This window comes from Neophocaena asiaeorientalis, unplaced genomic scaffold, assembly GCF_003031525.2.
Source record: "Neophocaena asiaeorientalis asiaeorientalis breed wild unplaced genomic scaffold, Neophocaena_asiaeorientalis_V1.1 scaffold256, whole genome shotgun sequence".
Lineage (NCBI taxonomy): Eukaryota > Metazoa > Chordata > Mammalia > Artiodactyla > Phocoenidae > Neophocaena > Neophocaena asiaeorientalis.
The window spans coordinates 1196127-1212715 of NW_020185324.1; the positions used below are offsets into that span (position 1 = coordinate 1196127).

Here is a 16589-nt window from a genome sequence, read left to right on the forward strand (position 1 = left end):
AAGTGTACTGAATTTTTTAAAAGTTTATTGCTGAATGATGATCTGGTCCTGGACAGAGAACCATGTCAGGATTCTAAATTCACGGTATGCCTGCTGATACAGGTTGCCTATACTAACTGATGTTTCTTCAAGCTATCCCTCTCAACTATGTTAAAATAATCCAAGCTAAAACTTCATCTGATCATGGTTTTTAATCTTATACCCTTTGAGGATATTTGCATTTTATTTGGTAAGTCTCAAGCAGCTTTGGTATATAACAGAATCATCTGGAGACCTTGGCAGACTTATAGAGGTCTATGCTTCATCCTATTTCAATGAGTCTGGGCCCCTGTGTTTGTTCTTAGTTCTCCAGGTGATTCTAATCTTCTCAAAGTTTGAGAACTTTTGTCTTAAAAGACATAAATTGTTAGCGGTTGGGACATAGGTTTGCGGGCATGGCAGACATAGCACCTGAATTTAACATCTATATTCTGCATATTACTCTCCACCAGCACCGTGCTGCTACGCTGTTATAAGAATTGCAAAGATCACATGGTTGAATTGTACCATAGTATGGCATCCAGTCTGTGGTCCTGCCCAGTCAGTGGTGTGCGAGGACCAGGGGACACTGAGTCAGGAAAATTTGGACAAAGAATCACCAAAAAAATTTTCCATCTTTTGAAAGTGTCCTGGTGCTTGTCATGCTACCTGAATCCTTCTGGTAATATGTGGGGCTATAGGGTGGAGTGAAGTGACTGGGAGGATATTGAAGAACGCTGAAATGGGAAAAAAGCATTTCAAAAATGCATATTAAATTCGGTCTCATGTTGACAGTCACCCAGGGCCAACAAAATTTCTAAAATTCTGTAAACTTGTCTGGTTTCCATTTTTCTCCAAATAGCTCAAGGTATTTAGGGAGATCATAGTTCCTTAAAGAGAGATAACCTACAATGATAACATATTACTCAAAAGGGTGGACACAAACCAACAAGAAAAACTCTAAGGCTTTAATAGGCAAGTGGGACAAGATACAAATAGACACACAAGAAAAATACAACTCTATAATGAAATAACATGGAAAAATATTCAACTCGTTTAACTAATAAACACATAATTTAAAATTTATTTTTAGTTGAGTAAACTTGCAAAAATTAAAAATGAATGCCAGTGTTAGTGAGCGTATAATGAAAGAGCCTCTTATACATTGCTTATAAGTTGCCACAAACTTACAAAAGCCAAAATTATGTTTGTAATTTTTATATCTTTAACTTTTTATTTTGAAATTTTTTCAAATTTACAGAGCAGAAACTTCTACATACTCTTCATCTAGATTGATTTAGTTAATTTATTATTATTTACAATTTTATTTTAGTATTATAAACATTATTATCATTATCATTGTCATCATCATTGATGACCATCTGAGAGTAAGTTGCAGACATCATACCATTCTGCCCTTTAGCATAAATACTTCAGTGTACATCTCCTAAGAATAAAGCTATTGTCTTTATTTTCTTATGCAACCACGATGTAAGTATCAAATTTAGAAAATGTAATTTTGGTAGAGTCAAATACAGAGTCAATTGGCACATCTTGCCAATTGCCTCAGTAATTTTCTTTATGATGTTCTTTTCTTGATCCACGATCCGCTCCAGCATCCCTCATTGCCTTTAGTTGCTCGGGCTGTTTAGTTACTTTTAAGCTGTACCAGTTCCTCAGCCTTTCTTTGTCTTTCATGGCACTGACATTTTTTAAAAGATCGGCGGTTGTTCAGCAGAATGTCCCTCAATTTAAGTTTGTCTACTATTTCCTCATGATTACATGCAGGCATTTCTGGCATGAGATTATAACTTTGACCTAACAATTTCCACTTCTGGGACTCTATTATGAGGAAATAATAGTAAATATGTAAAAAACAATTTAAAAAACAATTTTAATGTTGTATCTACATGAGATGATGGATGTCCTCCATCCCCTAAACCTGTTCTGGTAATCATTTTGTGATGAGTGTAAGTCAAATCATTACGTTGTACACCTTGAATGTATACAGTTCTGTATGTCAATTATCTTGCAATAAAACTGGGGGAAAACCCCAATTTATATGGCTCCAGAGCAATACAAATGTCAAATAATAATAAAATCACAGCCCACATGTTCTGAGAGTGCATACTCGATAACCAGCAGTATGTTCTGTCCTTTATGTGTTTCGTCTTATTTAATCTCAATGAAATGAGTCTGGCAGCCTCTGTTCACTGCCTATCCTACAGCTACTCTCCCCTTTGTCCCTCTTCTGTTTTTGCAGCTCAAGAGAATGAATCAGAGTAATTCTAAGCCAAACATGATCACCCACTTCTGTTTCTAGGTACTCTTTCCCCGCTTCCCATGCAGTCGAGGAGCAGCCTCTGAGCCATCTCTGGCTAGTGAGTTCTCAGGGCAGATTTCCTGGAGGACTTCTGGGAAAGGCAGAGTTTCTCATGGAGAAAGCCAACTCTTTCTTTCTCTCTTCTTGGGGTGATGGTGTGTGCTGTGGCTGATCGGAGTCCTGACCTCATGGCTACAAGTCCAGCTTGTAGCCATGAGGTCATAAGCGGGATGACCAACAGGACGAATGGACTGAGTATGGCAGAGTGCAGGGATGGAAAGAACCTGGGCGCTTGATGGTGTTGTTGAGTTGCTGACCTAGTTCCTTCCTCCGGTTTACTAGGGTAATAAACTTAAACATTAAACTACTTTTATTTAGACTTTTAGTAATCTGCTTCTGTAGACATTTCAAATAGTGATAATAATAGGAATAATTATATGTCACTTATTATGAGCGCTTTAGATTATTTAATCTTTGTAACAATCCTGGAATTGGTACCACTATTAACCACATTTTACACATGAAAAATGTCAGCTGCAGCCTAGAATAGAAGCCCACCACTAAACCCCCCCAGGCGTGGATCAGAACCCAACTTTTCCCCTGTAGGGACAGTGGAAACTAGGGGAAGGAGAAAGTGCAACATTTAGTGGATGCCTGGGAAATTGCCTAGACATAACAACAAACCAAGGGATGGGTAACTGATTCTTTAGGGAGAAGATGGTAGATTGATGGGAAAGTGGCTAAATAAAGAGGCAGTAACCATACACATGTGGGGCACTCCAGTGAGGGGCAGAGGTAACCAGACCAGAGGACCAGCACCTGACTTTCTGTCCCCCATAAATCCTCCCTCTCTCCATGCGATATGACTTTGGGAAAATTGCCTAAATCCTGCTGTAAAGAGCAATTTATTTCTTCATTAGTGTCCAGTGTATGTGTGCTCAGGCTGAGGAAGACGGGGATGGCAATGCCAGATCTGGGAGACATAATCCTTACCACCCTGTGTCTATACTCTATGGGACAGTCCTTATCATGGATTGCCAGGTGGCAATGACCTTTATAGAAACAGCAGTCCCTTTCTGGTGGTTTTCACAGCCTTTGGGATAATGTCTGAATTCTTTAACAGGACCCTCACATTCAGGTCCCGCCCACCTTCCAAGCTTCATTTCTCGCCACTTCTCTCTGCACCGCTGGACTCCATCCTACTTTTGACTCCTGGGATGGGCACTGGTGTCTCCTGGCTCCCTGCCTTTGCATGTAGTGCTCCTTCTGCCTGGAATATCCTGAATGAGCTCTTCTCTGCCTGGTGAATGCTTACTTGTCATTTAAGACCAGTTTCCATGTCACTGGGTCAGTAAAGTCATTCTTCCTCAGCGTCAATTTCTCTGCCAACACCCTGTCCACAAGAATAAATCATTTCCTGTCTGTGCTTCCTCACTCTCACAGAGTTCTGTGCAGGAAAACATTCCTGCATTGTCCCACGGAATAAGTCTCTTCTTTCCTTGGTAACGTGTATCTTGTACCTAGATCGTGAATTCTGGGAAGTCAGGGAACAAGTATTGTTAATGATTTTGCCCCTAGTATCATTTAGTTCAGAACCTGACATATGGGAACCACTTGGTAAATGTTTGGGGGATTAATGGAAGGCACATAAATGATAATGAGAGAATTTATTCATTCATTCATGAATTAATCCAAGGTCCTTCTAGGTATAAAATGCTATAGTATGAATATTCCTATTGAATATGAAATGGCATTGTACATTAGAATATGGCCTAACTCCTACATTTAAAATACTAATATACATACTAAAGTAACCATATAAGATACATGTATGTAATATGTGTGTATACAGTAGCACCCCGTTATCCAAAGGGGATATGTTCCAAGACCCTCAGCGGATGCCTGAAACTGTGGATAGTATTGAAGCATATACATACTATTTTTCCTAAACATACATACCTGTGGTACAGTTTAATTTATAAATTAGGCCCAGTAAGAGATTAACAATGACTAACAATAAAATAGGACAATTATAACAATATACTGTAATAAGTTATGTGAATGCAGTCTCTCTCTCTCTCTAAATATCTTATTGCACAAATTCAATGCCTTTTCCATATTAATAAGCACATATCACATACCGTGGTCATAACTTCTGCAGTCTGAAGTGTGATAGCAAAACTAGTATGAATTTCTTTGTCCTTCTTCACAATTTCATGGAGAGAAGATTCATTCTCACCATAGATCTTAGCAAACTCAACATACGATATTTTTTCTTTCCTTATTAATTTAGGAACTTTCACCTTTTCCCTTAAAAGAAGCACTTTACAGCTTCTCTTTGGCATATCCGGATTCCAGATCACTACTGTTGCCCTTTGTGGCCATTATTAAGTAAAAAACATTGCTTGAACACAAGCACTGTGATACTGCATGTATAACCAAGATGGTTATATATATGCATATATATAACTGACTACTGGGCAGATACACTGGACAAAGGGATGATTCATGTCTGTGGTGGGATGGAGCAGGACAGCGGGAGATTTCATCACGCTACTCAGAACAGTGTGCATTTTAAAACTTACATTTATTTCTTGAGTTTTTCATTTCATATTTTCAGACTGGTTGACCGAGGGTAACTGAAACCGTGGAAAGTGAAACCATGAATAAGGGGGACTAATATATACATATTAAGGGAAAGTTTCTTAGTTTTATTCTTTTCATATTTACAGATCTCTTATGACAATATGAGGAATGAAGTGGAGAAAACTAGAAACTCCGAATTCTAATATCTGAGCTATGGCTGGATTTAAATACTAGCAAACAAATCTTTCTATATCTGTCCTCAATTACAAGATGATAATAAAGAGATCTACTTGCTAGTAGTAACCTATGTGCTAGTTTGATTTCTCAACCCAAGACATAACTACAAAACAGTGCTGGAAGATATTCATAAAAAGGCACAACTGAAAAACTCAAGAGAGTAAAAAAGGCTCTAACTTCCTTCTGAAAGACGCATGAACTTGGCCACTCCCATTCAAGTTCAATTTAACAAATATTTATTGTCTGCTTTTTTTTCATTCATTTATTCAACAAGAACTTATTGAACACTTACTTTGTACCAGGCATTACTCTAGGTAATAGAGATAGAGAAAGGAATAAAACAAAAATCCCTGCACTCATGGAACTTATAGTCTAGAAGCATGAGCGATAATAAACTTGCAAATAAATAAAATATGTAGTATGTCAGATAGTGACAAGTGCTATGGAGAAAAACTATGCTATGAAAGTTGGAAAAGGAGCTAGGGAGGGTCAGGATTAGGGAAAGGGGCACTGCAATGTTAAGTAGATGGTCATGGAAGGTGACATTTGAGTGAAAGCTGATGGAGGCCGGCTTGCAAAATAAGGAAGGAAATGCACAAATGTCACCCTTTTCTCTATAGTCCTATGGACCTTGCATTCCACTAGGCTGTGTTTATTGGTAACGACCTATTTAACTAAACAAAGGGTGCTGTCAGACTGAATGAGACACTCCTTTAGGTAGAGGTGGAAACTGACAACTTGACTCAAACTTTAAAGGATGGGGAGGGACTGGATGTGATGTCTGGTGGGGATGGCAGAAGAATGACAGAAGCAAAGGAGGCCCCAGGCAGGAAGAACACGGATTTCTCTAGCTGAAGATCTTGCTTCCACAAAGAGGTAAGGGATAGAGTTACTTACATGACACGGAGAAGCCACTATAAGCCAGTTGGAGAAGGTCACACTTGGTCATAGAGGCTATAGGAAGCCACCAAAGTTAATTGAGCAGGGAAGTAACATGATGAAACGGTATTTTAGTAAAATTAATACAGTGGTAGAGTCAGAGTGGATTGGAATAAGGAGAAGTTATAGGCAGGGAGCCATTTAAAATCCTATTTTTGTCATCCACACATTAATTTATAAGGGCTGGGTCAGAATGGAAGCAGTGAGAACAGTGATATTTATGAAGGAGTGATGTTTATATAGAATAAATGACAGGCCTTGTTAGCTGATTAGATCTGAAGGGTAAAGAAGAGGAAGAAGTAGAGCTGACACATTATAAAGAGAAGAGCAGATGGGGTCATTCTATGACTGAGAATTCTGTGGTCCAAACAGGGTGTGACTCGCTCAGGATCACATAGTTAGTGAAAACCTGAAGCCAGAACCCAGATTTCCTGCTTTCCCCTCCATTAAATGATTCCAAAGCTTTTAACTGGCAAGTGGGAAATAGTGCCACCAACAGAAATGAGTGATTATGGAGGGACAGCAAGCTTATACAACTGGGTAGAGGAGATGGAGAGTTTCAGTTTTTTGTTTGTGAAGTTTGAAGATATTTAAGTGGAAATATCTAGGGGGTTGGAAATGCCCCGTACTAGTCTGTGATCTTGGGCCAGTCACTTAACCTCTCTGAGCCTTGGTTTCCCCAGCTGCAAAGTGAGGATAATGTTATTACTTAAGGGTTGTTATTAATTAATTAATATTTGAAAAGGGCTTGATACAGGCCGTGGTACAAGGTAAGTGTTATTTGTCTGTTGTAAAAAATAAGTAAGATGCAATGTAAAGAAAGAGATTGGCTTTCTGAGGAGGTAAGAAGAAGATATGGAGAAAACTACAGGAGAATTTGGGATAATTGATATAAGGTCTGTCATAGAAGGGAGGAATTTTATAAAGGTGAGAAACAAAATCAAATGACACAAAGATGCAGAGAAAGAGGAAGGCCTAGAGACGTCACATGGTGTGGAAAGAAGGAAGCCTTTCAGAGTGGGCTTTGGACAGAGTGGCAATTAGGAAAGAAGCCCTAGAGGGAAATAGGAGGGAGTGAGAAATGAAGCAAGGCACTTAGCTATTTTTGAAGTTTGCCAGAGATCTGTGACTGTACCCAAGAGCAGATAGAATATTTAAAAATAGGCATTTGCCTAATTTAGTGGATAACACACTCATGGTGAATTACCAAAAGGCTGTTAAGGAAATCTGGAGTCATTTCTAACCATCATTTCTAACTAAGGAATTGATGGGATGGAGGATAATGATGCTGGCTTTACTTTCATAGTTACGTACCAAATGCTAAGGTGAATGAGTTGAATGCAGCATGAGCTGACATAAGATGGGAGATTTTGACCCACCTCCTAGAGTAATGGAAATAAAAACAAAAATAAACAAATGGGACCTAATGAAACTTCAAAGCTTTTGCACAGCAAAGGAAACCATAACCAAGACCAAAAGACAACCCTCAGAATGGGAGAAAACATTTGCAAATGAAGCAACTGACAAAGGATTAATCTCCAAAATTTACAAGCAGCTCATGCAGCTCAATAACAAAAAAACAAACAACCCCATCCAAAAATGGGCAGAAGACCTAAATAGACATTTCTCCAAAGAAGATATACAGAATGCCAACAAACACATGAAAGAATGCTCAACATCATTAATCATTAGAGAAATGCAAATCAAAACTACAATGAGATATCATCTCACACCAGTCAGAATGGCCATCATCAAAAAATCTAGAAACAATAAATGCTGGAGAGGGTGTGGAGAAAAGGGGACACTCTTGCACTGCTGGTGGGAATGTGAATTGGTTCAGCCACTATGGAGAACAGTATGGAGGTTCCTTAAAAAACTACAAATAGAATTACCATATGACCCAGCAATCCCACTACTGGGCATATACCCTGAGAAAACCAAAATTCAAAAAGAGTCATGTACCAAAATGTTCATGGCAGCTCTATTTACAATAGCCCGGAGATGGAAACAACCTAAGCGCCCATCATCGGATGAATGGATAAAGAAGATGTGGCACATATACACAATGGAATATTACTCAGCCTTAAAAAGAAATGAAATTGAGCTATTTGTAATGAGATGGATAGACCTAGAGTCTGTCATACAGAGTGAAGTAAGTCAGAAAGAAAAAGACAAATACCGTATGCTAACACATATATATGGAATTTAAGGGAAAAAAAATGTCATGAAGAACCTAGGGGTAAGACAGGAATAAAGACGCAGACCTACTGGAGAACGGACTTGAGGATATGGGGAGGGGGAAGGGTGAGTTTTGACAGGGCGAGAGAGAGTCATGGACATATACACACTAACAAACGTAGTAAGGTAGATAGCTGGGGGGAAGCAGCCGCAAGGCACAGGGATATTAGCTCGGTGCTTTGTGACAGCCTGGAGGGGTGGGATGGGGAGAGTGGGAGGGAGGGAGACGCAAGAGGGAAGACATATGTGTATTTATACTGATTCACTTTGTTATAAAGCAGAAACTAACACACCATTGTAAAGCAATTATACCCCAATAAAGATGTTTTAAAAAAAAAAAAAAATGGGAGATTTTAAGATTCCTCTCCCCCTCCCCCCCCACAAAAGTTTTCCTTAATTGCAAATTCTGAAAATTTGAGATACTCTCATTACATTTTATTTATGTTTGTGTGGACAACAATATATTTTGCTCTATATGAAAGTGTATGTCACCATCATTCAGAAACTAAGAGAAGCCCATCCGAAAGGCTGACTTAGTACACGGTAGACTGAAGATTCTACTGTAAAACAATTTTCTACAAATCATCTATTTGTTCCCAGTTTGAAGAGGTATTGAATTGTTATTATTGAATTGTTCTCTTAGTATTTTTCTATGTACATCTTTGCTTATAAATTCCAGTGTGGTAAACATACCTGGGAGAATTTTGAAAGTCAGAAACTCCACATTTCAAAAAGTTTTCTTTTCTTTGGGTCTCGTTTCATAGTCTATGTAATGTCTCACTTATGACCCGTGTCTTATACTATGCTTAAAGCCATTGATATTTGAAGTGGGGAGGGGGAGAAGAGTTACCTAACCAGCTCTGAAGAATTACTAAACTACCTGAGCTAGCTGAAACCAGAGAAAGAAAGGCAGTCTGTACTGTGTTCAAAGTTCGGTACGAATTTTACACAGCACATCTCAATTCAGACTAACTATAATTTCAAGTGGTCCATAGCCACATGTGGGTAGTGGCTACCTACTGGACAGTAATGCAGCTTTGAACCAAACGTATCTCGATTTCGTATTTTTTTTAAGGGTCAGTTGACAAACAGAGGCATTACATACGGAGTGCTCTAGCAGAGTAAAACTTAGAGCAAGTCGGTAAACACAGACTTTTCCACTCCAGTGAGCACTGGGACTTTACCGATATTTTTCTTGAATTTGGGGCTGGACTTCATACACTTCTCGGTCTGAAGCTGAAATAAACAGGGTTGCAGCATATGCTTGAATCACAGGAAAGTGCTGTGCACTGCTTCTCCAGAGAAAAGCATTTATCTCCAGGTTTTAAAAAACTGTTTATTCCTTGCATGGATTCGTATTTATTTAAAGTCACCCCAATAAGGATGACGGACATACCGTTTGCGAAAGTTGGTATGTCTCCTGAAGTTTCCACCAACGTTTTTTTTCTTCTTCTTGTTAAATTTAAGCTGCCTGCTCCAGGGTATGGTGCGAACACTTAACAAGGCCTGGCGCAAAGAATTCCAGGGTTGGTTTCCCGACCTCGCGCCAGCTGTGCGGGGCGGGCGGAAGGCGCGCGTTCCCAGCTCTTGCCCACAGGCCTTTGGCAGCCTCGCAGCTTCGGGCAGATGGAGTTTCCGGCCTCGCTCAGTGGTCGCCGGGTCATCCGCCCGAGCTCCTTTCTGCCTGAGGTCAGGGCCCCGGGAAGAAGCGCGCCGGCGGTCCGAGCATCCGGAGGGCAATTCCGCGGTGGGTCCACACCCTCCTCGCGCTCCGCTCCCTGCGCGCCGGGCCGGGCGCCGGGTGGCAGGGCTGGCCGCCGCAGCTCTGAGGTTGGGCCCTCCCCCGGGGTGATTTCAGCGCTGAAGGTGGAAATGCGGAAGTTTCCAGCTGCGACTGACAGATGAGGCTCGCGTCCCGCTCGGCACGTGCTGCTGCAGCCCTGCGGCGCACCGGGCCCCCGCTGGGCGCCTCACGAGACCCTAGAGGCCGAAGAGCCGCCGGCGCGCCATGGCCACGCTGCCGAGCGCAGAGCGCCGCGCGTTCGCGCTCAAGATCAACAGGTAAGAGGCGCCCCGCGGCGGACTCGCGGCCGCACCGCCCCAGCTGGTGGAGTGCGGCGCCTGGGCAGCTCCATGGGGTGGGGGTGGAGGTTGCCGCCGCCAGAGTCCCAGGGAGTCCGCGGGGAGGGGTGGCGCCCGAGACACGGCGGGGGGCCCGGGGCCCCGAGGCGGCTGCGGTGGGGCCGTTGAGCGCGGGATGGCCCGAGGGCTGGGCTCAGCCAGCTCCTCCCCGAGAATCCCAGTCCCCCTGATGGTCCTGTCACCAGTGCCTCTTCCCAGAGCCACGTCCCCAGCCCCGCCTCGCCCGCGCCGCCCTCGGGGTTGACAGGTGGCCGGACCCGGGTAGTGGGAAGGACGCCCGGTTAGCAGTGCTGGGCACGCCACGGAGTTTCTCATAAACTGCACCTTGCTTTGAGGCTGCTCCGAGAAGGGGCGAGAGAAGAAGTGGTTGAAATGAGGAGAGTTTTGCTTTGAGGCAGCTGCTTCAAGATTTCGGTTGTTCTGAGGAGGACGCTTTCCCCTCTCGTTTTATTTTTCCAGAAAAAAGTTTGGCTCCTACTGACATCGCTATTTTTATTCTCTGGTCCAAAGGAGCCATGAAGTGGAAAAAGTGATTTTTTTAATTCTCCGTTTAAATAAACAAAAAGGAATGGCCTGTGGCTGACATTTTTACATTTCTAGCACTCCAGCAAAGAACTAAGGACATAGATCCAACCCACCATCCAATGCATAATCAAAATTGCACAAACTAAATGCAAGCACGTCTACTGCTCTCACTAAAGGTGCTTTAACTGCAGTTTTTCCTCCACCGAAAACTGCCGAGAAGTGTTTGGAGACATTTTTGTCGTGCCCTGAGAAATCTAGACTGTCTGGTTAAAAGATAATATGAAATTCATCCTGAAGGGTCAACTTATTATTTTACTTCCCTCATTGCTCTAGGATTAGTTAGTCTTCTTTTAGCTGAGCCTGTGAAAGGCTAGTTCCACAGTCCATTTTTGTGCTGCTAGACTGTGAAGAGGTTTCAGCCACGGGGAATTAGAAGCCCAGAATAATAAGGTGGTAAGGTCTTGCAGAGGGCATATTGAGCTTTACTGGCCTTTTTATTTCCATCTGTTGTGTAGCTGTGAGCAAACCACTTCTCTTACCTTACTATTTCTTCATCTTTAAAATGAGTTTAATTATTATTGTGTACTGTGTATTAATGTTGGAGGCCGAAAGGTAGTAGTCAAAAGGCATAAAGTATATCAGGGATTTCCCTATGGGGATTTTTTTCTGCATCGGGATTTTTGCCTGTTGCCATGCAGGAGGGGCAGTTCGTTTTGGGGGCTGAGGGAAATCAAACTGAAGTTCCTGATGGATGTACCACTTGTCATAGCTGCTGCTCTTCTGTCTCTGTGAATTTCAGGTCAGGTGGTATGACTGACAGAAATATGTTAGAGCCTTGGGGTTGGGTGGAATTAATCTGAGGAGAGCAGTAGAACCTGCACTGATCCCTACAAGGCAGTTTTGAAAGCAGCAGTGGGGTTGGTGTAGCCTGGGGTTTCAGAATAAAGGCCCTTTCTGACTTACTTAAAATGGTATGGATGATCCTATTTGCAAAGCAGAAATAGACACATAGAGAACAAATGTATGGATACCGAGGGGTAAGTGGGAGGGTGGGAGGAATTGGGAGATTGGGATTGACACATATACACTGTTGATACTATGTATAAAATAGATAACGAACGAGGACATACTGTATAGCACAGGGAACTCTACTTAGTGCTCTGTGGTGACCTGGATGGGAAGGAAGTCCAAAAAAGGGGGGATATATGTGTATGTATGGCTGATTCATTTTGCTGTACAGTAGAAACTAACACAACATTGTAAAGCAGCTATACTCCAATAAAAATTAATTTAAAAAACCAATAATACCTGTGTAACCATGACAAATACTAGTCTATTAATCCAACGAAAGAAGATAATAAAAACAAAGATTCTAAAAAAAAAAAAAAAAAAAAAAAAAAAGGCCATTCATGAAATAATATTTGAAAAAAAAAAAGAATAAAGGCCCTGGCTGGAATCACATCTGCTTACCGATTGGCTCTCTGCACCAGACTAACTGTGTGACACTGGGCATGCTATTTAACCTCTCTAAACTTTGAGTTTTTATATGTTGAATGGAGATATTCATCGTATCAATACCTACCTTGCATGACTGTTGAGAGGATTAAGTGAAATAATATATACAAAGTGCTTAGAGTGCCTGGCTCAGAATAAATGTTAAATAAATGCTAGCTGGCTTCATCCGCATTACTATCAGCTTCATCATTGTTGTCGTCATCTCCATTGCCACCAACTTGAAGATTCTAAGAAAGAAAGGTAGGAAGGAGAGCTGAAGCTGGAGAACTTCCTGTGCAGGGACCAATGGGCTGGGAACAATGATGCCAGTAGCAGATTGGATCCCCCTTGGGGTTGAAGTTCTTGCTCATACGTCTTCCATCTCTGTGCTGAGGATACCAGACACACCCAGTGGAACAGAATGCATGATGCAATCTGACCAAGAAAGGCCCCCCTCAAGTTAAATAAAATTTAAAATGTTCCCTAATCCTCAGGCAAAAATAAGGATTGGATATTCCTGTTTAGGGGGTTCTGTTTTCCCTTTGGAAGCGTTTTGTGTACTGGGTAGAGAGTTATGCAGAGGAGCTTGGCAGAAATTATTGTTCAAAGGAATGGATTAATAAGGGCATACCTAGTATTAAGATAATATCAAAATGCACCATTTATTGATCATTTAGTATGTCCCAGACACTGTATTATGTGCTTAACAGATTATATTGTTAGATTCTTACAAAAACCCTATGAGACTCACCTGATGTCTCATACAGAAGAAGAAAATGAAGCTTGGAGATGTAGTTGCACAGGCCATGTAATTTGTTCAAGGCCATGCAAACATCAGAGGCAGAGCTGGGATTACAAACTGCTCCAAAGACTGTTCTTAATTCGGCATGTGCTATTTTGATCCACATTTCTTAAGAATTTCCTTTAAAAATAAGTATAATTAAAAAAAAAAACCTTTCAGTAGCAGCATTGCAGATTGTTCTGATCAGTGTTTAACATGTAAACAAACTGTGATGTTTTGCAGTTTTGAAGTTGGAAAATAAAATATTTTCCCTTGCATGCCTATGTACTATTCTTTTTTTAAAATAGATCAACTTAAAAAAGTAAGGCAATGTGGCAAATATGGCCATCAGGACATTCAGCATATTTTTCACCTTTCTACCCTGAATGATACAAACTATCATTAAAAAATGTTTGTGGGGTTAAATCCATGTGTTCCCTATAAAGGAAATACTCATATCTGATATATTAAAATTTTACTTGTAAAAAGCTGAGTTCTGCCCATACCAGCCTAAAGAAAGAGTGAGCAGACTACCTCACAGTAGGAAAAGAATGTTCCTCATTGTTCCCAAATTCTTTGGCTTCCTGCAAGCAGCTTTGCCCAGTCTAGGGGCAGGACCAAAGTGAAGGAGGAACCTGGGAATGCCCACCAGTGCCCATTCCCCCATGATTGCCCTGGCTCTTTCATATTCTTATGAAACCTAAATTTCCATGTGTTGGAAATCATCATAGGATTTTTTTGTTGTTGCATTTTGACCACCAAGTGTAATTGTATGATGTGATCGTATGATGTGTTACAGTTGAACATCTCTCTAGAACCCACAGCTTGGGGAGATACAAGAGAAAAGATCTACCACTGAATTTTTCTAAGCTGGAAGAGTAAAGTTTAATTTCTTATAAGCGTTAGATATTTGTCTTCGTTTCAGTTTAATTGTCACTAACTTCCTGTGCGCAAAGGAAAGACTACATCTGAATTAAGCAGTTCATAATTATGTTTGCATTGGGGAATTCAGGCACTGCTGCATTGTGTCATAATACATTCCTTGTATGAGCGCCAAGTCTTATCAACTACCTTTCTTTCTTAGTAGCGTTTAGGGCTTTCGTGTGTTATAAAAATTATTATTACTATTCTGGAAATTCGTTAAACAGAATCTTAGTTTCTTTCAAACACAGGATATAGAACTAGATCAAATATTAAAGTAATGTAAGGACGTTGGGTAAAGAGAGGAAAAATGCACAATGTAGAAAAAATATTAATGAACCTCTGGACATTAAGGATTGAAAGGGGTAAATAATAATGACTTATGCTTGTATAATTCTTACTGTATGGCAGGTATGGGTCTATGCATATCATAACTCATTCACCCCTGTGATGTAGGAACAATTACTATCTCCATTTTACAGATGGAAAAACTGGGCACCAAGGACTTATGAAAATTGTCCAAAGTCACAAACAGCTAAGACCAGAGCTGTTATTCAAATGCAGGCAGCCTTGCTTCAGAATCCTCTCCCTAAACCACTATACACCATGCTACTGTCTCAGTTTTTTTTTTTGCGGTATGCGGGCCTCTCACTGTTGTGGCCTCTCCCGTTGCGGAGCACAGGCTCCGGATGCGCAGGCTCAGCGGCCATGGCTCACGGGCCCAGCCGCTCCGCGCGGCATGTGGAATCTTCCCAGGCCAGGGCACGAACCCGCGTCTCCAATGTACAAAGTGACATTGACATTGACAATGTAATGAGATCATAACATGACATTGTAAATCAAGTATACTTCAATAAAAAAAGAACAATCCCAATAATTTTCGGCATAAAGACCAGAACAAGAAGAAGGCACTGAGCTGTTCCTGAGACGTGTTTGCTAATTTTGTCTGCAAAAATGATGCAAGCATAAAATATATGTATTCATATGTCTAAATGCACGTCTGCAGTGAAACGGTGCTATTCTTCAGTAGTGACGGCAGAGCAGGTGTGGTTGCTTTCAGAAATGGCTTCATTCATCGGACGTGTTCTAGACCAAAAACCACAAGAAGAGGCTTCAGGCAATCGAACTCAGAATTTTGGTCTTTCACACTCAGAATCATTTTATTTTTGGATTCTTGGAAAAGCTCCACTTGAACTTCAGTCATCTAGTACAATAGAAGGAACCTTCTGCCAGGGTGAGCTTTTCAGTTGGAGTTCTTTGAGCTCTGACAATTCACATGTACATGTAAAGTCAGTGTTTACTTCTGCATGGCAAAGAAAATATAATTATGTCATGTGGTTACCTAGGGAGAGAGGAAGAGTTCAGGGGACCAGGTCTCACATCTTCACTCCCCACACAGAGCTAGTGATGGAATGAGATGATGTTAAAAACACCTCAACCTTCCATCCTCTGTAACAGACAGGGATGTGACTACCCAGACTTCTTGCTGGAGGAAGCTAAGAAAAAAGAGTGCTTAGTGCTTTTCAGTGGTAAACACCAGGTGCTTATTCATGTTTTGGTCAATAATCAGTGGCTAAAGCAACAGGAATGTGCTATTCCTTTTCCCAAGAATGTTCAGTCTAATTTATTACCAATCAGCAGCTATAAAGGTTCTCTAGGCTCTAGGAAATTACAACAGAGTTTATGCAGTTGTGGTTAAGTGTGGTCCCTGTGCTTCTAGAGTTTGCACTTTTGTAGTATAGTTTGCTATATTGACAACTTGGGGGTACGCAGAATAAAAACAGAATGATATCTCTGAAAGTATATAGGAAGGCATCTGTATGCAGGGTGTGCTGAAATCAAACAAACTGGCAAAGCTGGCCTAGGGTATAAGACCATTATGTTTTGTCCCACTGTGTTTAAATCAGATGCAGTATCAGAAATGGCAATGGCAGAACCAGTGTTTCATCCACATTCTGTTCTTTCATCCATGTTCATCATTAAAAGTAGGAAAGTACAACAAGCAAAAATTTCTGTTACCCATAAGTTATAGCTCTTAATATTTGGATGTACATCTTTCCACTTTTAGAAAAATGAGATCACATTGCACATGTTTTATGCTGTATTTTTTAAATTTAAAAATATGAACTCTCCATGTTCATCCATGTAGAGCTACATTATAATTTACATAGGCTGTATAAAATTGTGTTGATTAGATATACAGTGATTTATTGAATTAATTCTCTATGATTGGGCCTTAAGATAGTTCCTAATATTTTTATAATAATATACAGAGCTTGATGAACAGTTTTATGTATATATCTTTATGTGTTAGTGCAAATACTCCCTTAAAATTTCTAGAAGTGGCATTGCTTGCTTAAAGGAAAGAAACATTTTTCAGGCTTT

The 16589-nt window shown here is 40.8% G+C and overlaps 1 protein-coding gene across 3 annotated transcripts in view; it reads left to right on the forward strand.

The window, feature by feature from the left end:
• Nucleotides 1-4707: 4707 nt before the first annotated feature.
• The window catches only part of DOCK8 (dedicator of cytokinesis 8), a 223938-nt gene continuing 212056 nt past the window's right edge, over nucleotides 4708-16589 (forward strand). Inside the window, exon 1 of one of the 3 annotated variants that reach the window (XM_024734221.1) lies at nucleotides 4708-6040. Coding sequence is in view for 1 of the 3 variants with exons in the window: in XM_024734220.1 (XP_024589988.1) it covers nucleotides 10350-10402 (53 nt within the window). In the remaining 2 variants the exon portion in view is untranslated. Of the gene's footprint in view, nucleotides 6041-10024; nucleotides 10403-16589 lie in introns of those variants that run through there. The other 2 variants (XM_024734220.1, XM_024734223.1) reach the window with 2 other exon arrangements.